The sequence below is a fragment of the Leguminivora glycinivorella genome, chromosome 6 (assembly GCF_023078275.1).
Source record: "Leguminivora glycinivorella isolate SPB_JAAS2020 chromosome 6, LegGlyc_1.1, whole genome shotgun sequence".
NCBI classification, from domain to species: domain Eukaryota; kingdom Metazoa; phylum Arthropoda; class Insecta; order Lepidoptera; family Tortricidae; genus Leguminivora; species Leguminivora glycinivorella.
Window position 1 is genome coordinate 1,435,120 of NC_062976.1, and position 13,416 is coordinate 1,448,535.

Here is a 13,416-nt window from a genome sequence, read left to right on the forward strand (position 1 = left end):
CTTAACGGCGTTCTCAGCGGCACCGTTTGACGCTGGATGATATGTCGGTGTCAGTATTTTTTCAATTCCATTTGATTGTAAAAATTGATCATATTGTGCGCTACAAAATTGAGGACCATTATCAGAAACTATCGACCTTGGCAAACCGAATCTAGAAAAAGTTTCACACAAAACTTTAATGACCGATGACGTCGTCGTTCTTGGCATTCGGAAAATTTCGATCCATTTTGTAGTCGAATCTACGATAACAAAAAACGATTCGTTCTCGATAGGGCCTAAAAAGTCGACATGTAGACGCGTCCATGGTTCTGTAATGTACGGCCACGGCTTGGGAGGCGCCCGGGGCGGCGCGCTGCTCTCGGCCACGCACGCGGCGCACTCACGGCACACGCGCTCCACGGCCGCGTCGATGCCGGGCCACCACACGTAGCTGCGGGCCGTGCTCTTCATCTTCACCATGCCCACATGTCCCACATGCAGCTCTTGTAAAATTTTGCTTTGAAAAACAGACGGCACTATTATCCTATAACCCCATAATATACACCCGGCCTCCATGTACAACTCATTTCTACGAGTGTGATAAGGTTTAAGGTTTTCATCATCACAGTAAGCAGGCCATCCTGAAGCAATATACATCATAACTTTTACTAAAATCGGATCTTTGCTGGTTGCTTTTTTAATATCAGTACTAGTTATAGGTAAAAAGTTTTGTACATAATTAAGATATGTTATCTCCGATCGTACCTTTCTGTCAGACCCGGTAATCAATCGCGACAATGCGTCCGCTCCATTATCTTCACTCCTAACATATTCTATATCAAAATGATACCCAGACATGATCACCGCCCATCTCTGTAACCGACTCGCAGCCATAGTAGGTATACCGGCTTTGTCTCCAAAAATGGTTACCAGTGGTTTGTGATCAGTCTTCAAAAGGAATTTCCTGCCATATAAGTATTGGTGAAATTTTTGAACACCATATATAATCGCCAGCGCCTCTTTCTCGATCTGCGAGTAGTGTCGCTCGGCGGAGCTCAGTACCCGACTCGCGTAAGCGACCGGGCGCTCGCCGGCCGGCGTGCGGTGCGCGATCACGGCCGCCACGCCCGTGCTGCTCGCGTCCGTCGTCAGCACCAGCGGCAGCTCGCTCGAGTAATGCGCCAGTACCTCACTTGACTGCAACTTCCTCTTAATTTCTTCAAATGCGGCCTGACAAGCTTTACTCCATACAAACCTGACATCTTTCTTTAATAATTCATACAGAGGGGACAGTATCGTGCTTAAATTTTTAACAAATTTTGCGTAATACATTATCATTCCAAGAAATGATCGCAGCTCTGAAACATTCTGTGGACTTGACATTTTATTTATGACTTCAACTTTACTTGAGCATGCTGACACTCCTTCCCTTGAAATGACAAAACCTAAATAAGTGACCGAATCCGCAAAAAAAGTGCATTTTTCTTTTTTTATTTTCAGACCGTACTTTAGTAATCTGTCAAAAACCTGACAAAGTATTTTTAAATGATCGTCGTCGTTTTTCGCCGTTATGATCACATCATCAAGGTAGACCCCGACCGTGGGTAAGTCAGCAAACATTTGTTCCAGCTTGCGTTGAAAAATACCAGGGCTTGAAGCGAGGCCATATACCAGGCGATTGTACTGAAACAGGCCTTTATGGGTATTAATTGTCGTAAATTTCTTGGTATCGTCCAACAGAAATTGCGCATAAGCCTGACTTAAATCAATTTTTGAAAATTTGTCCCCACCATTTAATTTCACTAACAAGTCATCTATCCTAGGCAGAGGGTACCTATCTATTTCTAACCATTTGTTGAGCGTTAGTTTATAATCAGCACAGATACGTATGGAGCCGTCCGACTTGACTACTGGTACAATTGGCGTGGCCCAGTCCGAGCACTCGACCGGGGTGATGATGCCGTCACTCACCAGCTGGTCCAGCGCGCGGTCGACCGGCTCGCGCAGCGCGAACGCCAGGGGGCGCGCGCGCATGAACACGGGCGTCGCGCCTTCTCGCAGCCGAAAACCCACCGGCTCGCCCGTGTAGCACCCCAGCCCGTCTTCAAAAACCTGCGCGTATCTGGAACTGAACGTTTTTAAATCAAATTTCCCTCCCATCACTATATTGTTACACGGGAAACTTTTAGGATCTACAATACCCAGCTCCTCTAACCATTCGCGACCTATTAAGGTCGTCCTCCCGCCTTTCACTATATACAAAGGAAATTGACGCATTTTATCCTTATATTTAACGATAGGCATTATTTTACCTACGATCGTTACGGGAGGGCCTGTGAGATAACGCAATGACAGATTGGAATTTCGTAACTCACAGTCACTGAACATTTCACGATAACAATCGAAGCTAATACATGATATCCGACTACCAGTGTCTATCTCCATTTCTAACTCTCTATTATTAACATCTAATGTTATATAATAGGGTCTGTAATTTTTTGAATTACTTATGTTATAAATGGAACTCATTACCTCAACACTGTCGTCGATATCCCAATCATTCAATACTTCGTTCACATGATTGCCCTCTGTGTAACTCGCGCCTCCTGCGGCAAGTTTAGGGCACATTCTTTTGAGGTGGCCTTCCTCATTACATACGCGGCATACATAAACGCGAAATTTGCATCTCGCTGCATTATGGTGCCCGCCGCAAGCCCGACAGCTCGAGTGAGTCGAACCGCTCCCGGCGCCGCGCCCGAACGCCGTTCCGCCAGCCTGCCTCGCGCGTCTCCGGTCCGCGCCTGCAGCTGCGCCAGGCGCACCGCTCCCGCCGGCTGCGCCATCGCTGTAGCGGCCGCGCGCTCGCTCGCCGCTCGCCGCTGCCCCGTGACTCCGTCGACTGCCCTCACTGCGTTGGGTTGCACTCGTGACAGCATGACATGTCACGGCATCGTCACCGTTCGTCGACCGCTTGCCGTTCACAGCCGCCGCGTTCGTCTCCGCCGCTTCTAAACCATGGGCTAGTTTGTACGCATTTGAAAAACTGACGTCCTCTTCCGCGAACAACCTTTGTCTGATCGACTCGCTGAACAATCCACAGACAAACTGATCCCTTAAATTTACGTCTAAGCCCGATTTGAAGTCGCACATCCTTGCCAACTTCTTTAAAACCGCCACGTAATCCGAAATAGGCTCCGTTTGATTTTGTGTTCTTTGGTGGAACTTGTACCTCTCAGCTAATATACTAGGTATTGGTTGCAGATGTTGTGACATAACTTTATCAATCTCACTATATGACAATTCGTGTGGTTTCTTGGGTGAACAAAGGGTCACTAACAGCTCATAGGTAGGACCGCCGATAAAGGTGATTAATGTTGCGACTTTTTTTTCCTCCTTGACATCATTGACAATAAAATATTGTTCAATACGGTCTAAGTACGATGACCATTTATCGTTGTTTGCGTCGAAAGGCTCGATCTTACCCACAGCCATGTTTGCCCACACAACAGCATACGCCACACACTCTTATACACGGTACACAGTTCTTTCCCAAATCTATTAACACATGATAGCGCAAGTCCAGATCGTCGCCAATGTGAAATATGGGACTACGCTACGGGAATAACGGACATAAATAGAAAACTAACTATTTTGGCTCAGTAATCCAAAGTGAATCTTGGCCTCTGAAATGATAAATCACCACAAATCCCGATCGATCTCTTACCAGTAACTGACTGGAAGCTGACGGAGGTTAGCCGCCAAATTGTCCTCCCAGCGACCAAAAATTCCCAAGAACGCTCTCTTGACAGCCTGATCGTTACCCATTCTAAGTATGTGACCACCAGTGAAGTCTGTGAGCTTTCGTTTCGATATGATATTGGGTTCGGCCACTAACTTCTCGATCTTGAATTTTACCAGATCCTCCAGCTACCATCGTTTCTCTGAATTAGGTCCCAGGATCTTTCGAAAATCTTTCTCCCCGCTGCCAGGAGGTGACTTGAAGGATTCAGTCCAGAAGTGGGGAAACAGTAGCATGGGAAGAATAGCAGCAGCGAGCACACGAAGGAACGGATGACGGAGGCACACAAGAAAAGGAAGAGAGAGAGAGAGAGAAAGACAGACATAGCGCAGTGAAAAGTGGGCCACATACCTGTAGCAGAGAGTGCATTGCTGTGCAGCGGCAAGACAGTAGCATGCAAAGAACAGCAGAAGCGAGCACACGAAGAAACGGATGACGTTAGTATGATACACGCATTCTTCTTCCAGTGTCTGAATCATGCGGATTACCTGGACAAAGCACACGTCGAGTTGTAAACGATATTGTGTTTTGGCCAAGAAGAGGTGGACTTATTCCGTGTAGAAAAACATCGTGAGAAAACTTTAGTTTTCTTTAGAGAGAAATAAGTTTCCATAAAAACTATTAGAGCGGAGTCCATGCGAAGAGATTTGTTGTCAAGTGCCCCTTTAATGGAATGTGGGTCTAAACATTTCAGGAAGAGTACTGTACGTGGGTAGGGTAGGGTAGTAAAGGAGCGTGAGCATGAAGAGGCTGGGGTGGAGCCCGGCGCGGACGGGGGGGAGGGGGACTCGGTGGCCAATGAGGCTGCGGGCGCCGCGGGGGCGGCGACGGGGGAGGCCCCGGAGCGGGACGCGCCGCCTGGCGCTCCTGCGGAGGTGGCTCGGGACCGGTCAGAGGCGGGGGAAGTGGTGCTAGTCGGGGAGAGTTTCGCCGGGCTGCGCTGGACCCGAGAGTCGTCACCGATCCTATCGGTGGCGGGCTCGGAGGACCTGCGCGGTCTGGAGGAACTCTACCTGGAGGGCACCACTTCGCCCATGTCCTGCGACAACACGGTCCAGGAGGCGGCCGCTGATCTCAGCACCGCCAAACACTAACCGCCGTAATGGAGGGGCTAAGGTGTGTACAAATAAACTTACAACACAATAAGGCCGCCACTGCCCTTCTGGCTAGGCAGCTAAAAAGCGACAAGTTCGACATTGCTCTTATTCAAGAACCATATATTTACAAGGGAGAGATAAGAGGCTTAAATGGTACTGGCGGGACGATACTGTATATCTGCCCCGAGAGTAATATGAGGACATGTATTTATGTTAAAACCGGCATTGATGCTATGCTTCTAAATGCTTTCTGTTCCAGGGATCTGACCACGGTCAAGATCCTGAATAAAGGGGGGTAAGGCACTAGTCATCTCATCAGCCTACCTTCCCTACGAGGCGGCGGATCCCATCACCACACAACTGCGGGATCTTGCTGACTACGGCAGCCGGGCGAACACTGACCTGATCATCGGCTGCGATGCGAACGCACACCACGTCATCTGGGGAAGCTCGGATGTCAACAGAAGAGGAGAGAAGGTACTGGAATTCCTGGTAAGCTCTTCACTACAACTCTTAAATAAAGGCAATGAGCCGACATTCGTCAATGCTAGGCGAGGTGAGGTCATTGATATAACGCTAGCGTCCAACAACGCAAGTAATAAAGTTAGTTCATGGCATGTCTCTGGGGAGATTTCTTTATCGGACCATAGATATATATGCTTTAGGTATACCACTAAAATCAAAGTAGAAGTTATACTAAAACGGAATCCCAGGAATACCAACTGGTTATCGTTCAAGGATGACCTTAAGGCGGACCTGGGAAACCCCAATGGTAAGCTAAACTCTATTATTGACATAGAACTTGAAGCTGACAAAATAGGGCAAGCCGTCCATACGGCTTGGACAAATAACTGCCCGGAAAAGAAAATCCTGGCGAAGAAGGTACCCTGGTGGAATCCGGAGATAGCAAAACTCAGGAAAGAAACTAGGGCTGTCTTCAACGATGCCAAAAGAAGTAATGATTTTGAGCTCTACGCGCGAAAACTCACAGAGTATAGCAAGGCAGTGAGGAAAGCGAAAAGGAAAGCGTGGAAAAACCACTGCGATCAAATCGGTTCCATTCCGGAAGGCATGAGACTCACGAAGGCACTAGCCACAACGAAGTCAGTCCCACTCACCTCTATTAGAAGGAGTGATGGTGGAATGACTGAAACGGGGCTAGAGACCCTCAAGATGATGTGTGCCACACATTTTCCAGGCTCGATAATAAATCAGAGTGTACCAGACGATGAACCAATTAGTGTTACGGAACAGTGCACTCGCACGACCAGGCATAATTGGGACACGTCGAAAAAGGTAGTAGACCACAACAAAATACAATGGGCATTATCGACATTTCAGCCATATAAAGCCCCGGGGCCAGATGGAATCTACCCCATACTACTACGAGAAGGCGCTAACGTACTTATACCCCACTTGAGTAGACTGTACAAAGCGTGTATTGCCTTCGGACATGTACCACGTGCATGGAGGTTAGTAAAGGTAACATACTTGCCCAAACCAGGCAAAGAGGATTACACAGAAGCCAAATCATATAGGCCCATAAGTCTATCATCATTTCTCCTTAAAACTTTGGAGAAACTGGTGGACAGACACATCAGGGATGGTCCGCTCAAGAGACATCCACTACACCGCTTGCAATGTGCATACCAGCCGGGCAAGTCCACGGAGACAGCACTACACCTGGTGACAACTAGAGCGGAGCAGGCCATAGAAAACAAAGAACTATGTCTTGCTGCATTTCTGGATGTCGAAGGTGCCTTTGATCGCACCACATATGGTGCAATCAATAATGCTGCACTCAAACATGGCATAGAACCTACCATTTGCCGCTGGATAGGTAATATGTTGAACAGCCGGCTAATTAAGTCCTCCCTCATGGGGGAAGAATTACTAGCCACAGCAACAAAAGGTTGTCCACAAGGTGGGGTTCTCTCTCCGACTCTATGGAGCCTGGTAGTGAACTCACTTTTGGAAGAACTAAATAGGGGCCCAGTATATACAGTGGGTTATGCAGATGATTTAGTGATACTCATAAACGGGAAATTCCCGGGAACGGTGTCAGAAATCATGAATACAGCACTGAGGCAAGTGGAGAGGTGGTGTAACCACCAACAACTCTCCATCAATCCAGGCAAAACAGTGGTAGTACCGTTTACCAGGAAAAGGGCCCTTACTGGCATGGAGCAACTAAGGCTCTATGGAAGGGTACTTGAACTTTCCAATGAAGTGAAATATCTAGGGGTAACACTAGACAAAGAACTGAACTGGAAAAGACACGTCGAACTGACCACAGCCAAGGCACTTAGAGTGTTTGGAATGTGTAGGTCAGCTTACGGCAAAACATGGGGTTTAAACCCAAAGGTACTAAGGTGGATCTACACCATGATGGTGAGACCTATAATCCTGTACGGAAGCCTGGCCTGGTGGCCAAGGACATTACTGAGCACATGCAAGGATGTCCTCATGAAGGTACAAAGGACAGCATGCATGGCTATAACGGGTGCGTTCAGAACGACGCCAACAGCAGCATTGGAGGTACTATTGGATCTCCCGCCGCTACATCTAGTGATACAGTCTGAGGCACTGAAATCGCTACACCGGCTGGCTTTAACAGGCCTCTGGAGCGATAGCATGCCGAAGACTAAACACACAAGCATGGAATACAACAATTCTATGGGAAGGCTGATGAGTATGGGCTGCGACAAAATGCAACCGAAATTCATCTTCCACAAAAACTTCAAAACCAAAGTCCATACTAGAGCCGAATGGAAGGAGGGTCTGGAGACACCCACCCCTGATGACAACACCATCATCTGGTATACAGACGGGTCCAAGATGGCATCTGGTACGGGCGCAGGCATTTATGCAAATGACTACAGTGGTAGTATCAGCATGGGCAATTATGCCACGGTCTTCCAAGCCGAGACATATGCAATAATTGCCTGTGTACATGAGAATATAGTTAGACAAATCCAAGGTAAGACTATCTATATACTCAGCGACAGTCAAGCGGCACTCAAAGCCTTCACATCGCCCAGAGTTACCTCTAGACTGGTATTAAACGGCATCCAAGCTCTTAACAAGCTTGGAAGGCAAAACAAGGTGCAACTGGTATGGATACCGGGGCACGAAGGCTTCATTGGCAATGAAAACGCTGATGAACTTGCCAAGGCCGGATCTGAAGACAACTTCATAGGTCCGGAACCTTATGTGGGCCTTTCACAAGGAACCATCAGAATGGCTATGAAAGACCAAATAAAGGCTAGTCACCAAAAAGAGTGGGATGCCCTGGTTGGTCTGAAGCATTCAAAGCTCTTTATGCAGAGGGTAGACTCTGGATGGAGCAAAAAGCTAGGGAAGCTAGGCAAAAGACAACTCCAAATTATAACGGGGGTGTTCACAGGCCATTACGGGGTCAAAGGAATTTTGGCCAAGATGGGACACGCCGACAACACTGATTGTCGCATGTGTGGCGAAGAGGAAGAGACCGTCAGACATTTAATGTGTGAATGTCACGCCCTCGCCAGACAAAGAATGAAGAACTTTGGAGCAGGCTACCTGGCACCGAAGGACTTCAGAGAGCTACCCATGAGCCTCATCATCCGATACGTGGAGATGGTCGAGAAGCTCCTGAATAGCTGAAGGATCTTAGGATCGTAGGGGGTAATTGCACAAAAGATCCCGATGGGTCGAAGTGTATCCGTAAGGGCCCCCGCAGATTTAAGATAAGATAAGATAAGACTGTACGTTATGTCTTCATCTTCGTCAACGGTTACGTAATCATTTTTTTCGAAACCATCTTGAAATTTGTGTTCTTGAAAACACTATTTCAAAATGATTGAAAGGCAAAATTCTTAGATCTGTCAAAGACTTTTATAAAAATACTAGCTTATGCCCGCGACCCCGCTCGCGTTAAGTTCTAAAATTGCGGTATGCTCCATACAAACTTCCCCCCCCCCCATTTTAGGGAAGTGAGGGGTTAGAAAGAGACAAAAAGTAGCCTATGTCACTCTCCATCCTTTCAACTATCTCCACTTAAAAAATCACGTCAATTCGTTGTTCCGTTTTGCTGTGAAAGACGGACAAACAAACAGACACACACTTTCCCATTTATAATATTAGTATGGATATGCCATAGCTTACCTTTGGAAACCTGAGAACCCTATTAATACCACGTAACCTTCCATCCAGAATGAAGTCGAAGATGGGTGCAGTAGCCAACACATCCACTATAAACCACGGCGATCGCACTTGCTTTGAAGCCGTCTCCATGAACGTTATAGGGACGCCTGCGTAGTTGAAAGATATGGAGATATTGGTTAGTTGCTGCGATTGAAGAAGTATGCTTATACATGTATAAAAAAATTAAAATTTTGAAAAAAAAACACCCGACCGTGACATAGACCGATTTTCATGAAACATGGCTAAGAACACTGCCGACTAACTCAGCTTTCAAACAAAAAAAAACTAAATCTAAATCGATTTAGACTAACACGATTTGCACTCATAATTTTAGAACAAAACGGGACTGTAATGGGAATGTAAGTGTTTACGCGATTAAGTCGCGTTTTATTCTAAAATTATAAATCTAAATCGGTTCATCCGTTCTGTAGCTACGATGCCACAGACAGACACACACACAGACAGACACGTCAAACTTATAAAACCCCGTCGTTTTTGCGTCAGGAGTTAATAAAAACAGTGAATTTAGCAGCTACTATTCCAAGATAAGAAATAAATTTAATAAGATATTATACAAATTGACATGTTCCCAGAATAAATTAAATAAAGCTACATCGTTTTAACGCCAATAACTAAAAGCACAGTAACTAGTCGTGACAATGCCAGGAATGACTATCAGTGTTACAGTGGATCATCAAAATAATCGGCATACTTTCAAATGTCAAGTAGATTTAAATATTGACGAACAGTTTTTTTATTAGGTAAACTGAATCGGTGAACTCCATCTTAAGACTCTGTCTTCACTTCCCATCAGGTGTGACTAGAGTCAATCTCCGATCAGTCCGTAATAAAAAAAAATCATTCAATAGATTTCCTGTGGGAGATAGGTTCGTATCCTACCGACTGCGCCACTTCAAGGTAGACATCAGTACAATAAAAATACTCTCTCACACTCAATACAGAATAAAAATAGTAAGTATACTTGTACACTCTACAACCATGTCAAAATGACAAGTAGTAAGAGATTTCTTACAATCTGATTTATAACGTCACTATGCCATAGTTTTACAGTGGCCCAGGGTTCCAATTGGTTAACTGTACGTCTACATTTGTATGTATTTATGTGTATTACACAAAAAAAGAGCAAATTAATAATAATGATAATCTAGGGTGCCTGCATTAGTTCTCAACCTAAATATTTGTGTGTTTAGTAAAACGTCCCACTTTATCGGTTACCATTAAGGCGAGATTTACTTGTATCTTTATATGAATAAATTGACAAAGCGGCTTTATAGCAATCGCCAAAGTGGGACGTTTTCCCGTGCACACTCACGTTTATATAAAAAATCATCACCTTCCTCAACGTTAGTCCCAGTCGAGAGATAGACGACAATGTCCAGAAGGTACAGCGCGGTCACCATGATGTTAAAGAAAGAGAACTCCAGGGAAACGGTCTTCTTGAAGATGATCTGGTACGGGTAGATCTGCGCAAATCCATACTAATGTTACAAATGGGAAAGTGTGTGTGTCTTTTTGTTTGTCCGTCTTTCAAAGCAAAATGGAACTTTAGAGCTAGCTGGAGAGTGGCATAGGCTCCTTTTTGTCTTTTTCTAACCCCTCCCCCTTCCCTTCCCTGCAATTTTACTTTGCGTAGGGCGACCAACATGTTGAATAACCAATGTAAACAATGAAGATATTATTACTTACAAAGCACACAGCCAAGATGAGACCAGCCATGAGCCAGTTCCAGGCGGTGAGCAGTGAAGACGTCGGCTGCAGGATGCAGGGAAACGTCTGTCGGAGGCAGATCGGATCCGAATCGTCCGTCAGTGTCGCGTCCGCACGCTGGAAGTAAAGTTGTAAATTTAGAGGGCGCAGCTGGTGAATCTTTCTCACTTGATGGTCTCATCGGAAGATCAGCGCTGGAAGTCACCAGCAACACGCTGAGGTGAGGCCATTTCGTGGCACTTCATTCCTTTCTGTCTTGTTGTTATTATATGTGCATTTTGTCTTGCCTGTGTTCACGTTTTGCGATGAGTTACGTTTCTCATGAGGTAGCAGCCATCAATCTTGAGCAGGTAGCCGGGTCGCGCCACCTGGCTCCCATGAGCCGTGGCGGATGGCTAGATAACGCGAGGAGGATGAGTTACGTTTCTCATGAGGTAGCAGCCAGCTTGCGCCAGCCGGGTCGCGCCACCTGGCTCCCATGAGCCATGGCGGATGGCTAGATAACGCGAGGAGGATGAGTTACGTTTCTCATGAGGTAGCAGCCAGCAACCTTGCGCAGGTAGCCGGGTCGCGCCACCTGGCTCCCATGAGCCATGGTGGATGGCTAGATAACGCGAGGAGGATGAGTTACGTTTCTCATGAGGTAGCAGCCAGCAACCTTGCGCAGGTAGCCGGGTCGCGCCACCTGGCTCCCATGAGCCGTGGCGGATGACTAGATAACGCAAGGAGGATGAGTTACGTTTCTCATGAGGTAGCAGCCAGCGATCTCGAGCAAGTAGTCTGGGCGAGCCAACAGCAGCTCTCCCTCCTCGTTGCGAGCTGCCTTCAGTGCCACCAGGTTCTTCTTCAGCTCCAGGATGCTGCTCTTGTATCTACGGATATACATAAAATATACTGTACGTCTACAATACTTCTGCGTCAATGACTTAGACGCATTCTACCCAGGATTGTGGCAGGAGGTGAGGTCTTTGCTCAGCAGTGAAACACTAATGCTAGGCTAGTAAAAAAAAACAAAACATCTACGTGTCCCAAAACTGAATAGTGAGCATGATTTTAAAATTCTTATCGCACAAAATTCTTCCCTGTACAGTAAAAAAGCGCAAAAGTCCTCTATTTCTTTTAAAAAACTAAGAGATCATCTAATTTGATTGATTATTGTGAACGAAAGATAAAACTTACTGTGTTTGCACAGGTCTTCTTATGAAATGATAATGTCTCTTCACTTTATTCATGTGATCCTTAGGATAAAAAAAAATAAATTTAATTAATTACACAGAAACGACGTTAGCAATAAAAAAAATGCCTCTCAATATTTATTAAAATAATAATGTCCTGTCACGGTCGCCATGTAATATATATAAAATACTGTAATTTACTCGGTAGTCTTACCCGCATCTCGTCGAGCATGAGGCGCGCGTACCCGCGTCCGCGCAGGCGCAGCGCGGCGCGCCACAACCCGCGCGCGCGCAGCACACGCGCTGCGCAGAACGTGCCCGCACGCATCTGAACCACCCAGTATACTTTCAATAAGAAACCACAGAATTAAAGCCTTACCACATGACCTTGAAACGTTGGAGGTCAGTTTAATATGTAGTTATACGCGATTAAGTCCCGATTTTAAAAATAATGATGCACATGACTATTGTCAAGAAGGCGCTGTTATTCTGTTGGTATGCGGTGACAGTCCTTAAATAAATAAACAAATAAATATTATAGGACATTCTTACACAGATTGACCGAGTCCCACGGTAAGCTCAAGAAGGCTTGTGTTGCAGGTACTCAGACAACGATATATATAATATACAAATACTTATATACATAGAAAACATCCATGACTCAGGAACAAATATCTGTGCTCATCGCACAAATAAATGCCCTTACCGGGATTCGAACCCGGGACCGCTGCGTAACAGGCAAGGTCACTGCCCGCTAGGCCAGACCGGTCGTCAAAGTCGTCGTCGTCGGTCGTTAAGTATCTTATCTTATAATTTAAGGGCCACTTGCACCGAAATGCACAAAAATGGAGGGTTAACTTACCATTTTATATGGAATTTGACAGATGACAGTCCACTAACCCTGAGTTAAGTGGTTTGTGCAAGTGGACCTTAAAGGGTCCTACAGTTCTAGTCGGAGATATTCATTTAAAAACTGTCCACCTATCGTGTACGGGAAATTTACTAAACGCCATCCAGCTATACCCCTTTCGTCGGACGCACCTGAACGTGCGCCCGCCCCCCACCTTCCGCGCAGCCCCCCCACGGCGTGAGAATCGTGCCGCGCGTGAAACGCAGCATCGGAGACACGTCGTCTTCGGCTGTCAGCATCTGAGAAACATGTGTACAATAACCCCCTTATTCATAAACGTACTCTAAAGTTATCAAGCCGATAAAGTCTCATTATTTTTAAAATCGGGACTTAATCGCGTATAACTACATATTAAACTGACCTTCAACGTTTCAAGGACGGCGTTGTCCCCGTGGTCTCGGAGAAGACTGGCTTGAAATGACATCAACACCTTCTGACAGCCGCGCGAGTTTTTCGAACTACCCGCACTTGGTTTTGATTATCAACTTGAACTGTTTGCGCACTAGGGATGTTATTTTGTCGACATACAACACTGACGATATT

General features: G+C 46.1%; 1 protein-coding gene across 1 annotated transcript in view; it reads right to left on the reverse strand.

Annotated features, from left to right (window-relative positions):
* The window catches only part of LOC125226927, a 66,516-nt gene that overhangs the window by 30,387 nt on the left and 22,713 nt on the right, over positions 1-13,416 (reverse strand). The window contains 8 exon segments of the mRNA XM_048131108.1: positions 4,130-4,266; positions 9,022-9,167; positions 10,415-10,544; positions 10,768-10,905; positions 11,528-11,660; positions 11,968-12,026; positions 12,178-12,291; positions 13,005-13,112. Of these exon segments, the coding sequence (XP_047987065.1) occupies positions 4,130-4,266; positions 9,022-9,167; positions 10,415-10,544; positions 10,768-10,905; positions 11,528-11,660; positions 11,968-12,026; positions 12,178-12,291; positions 13,005-13,112 (965 nt within the window).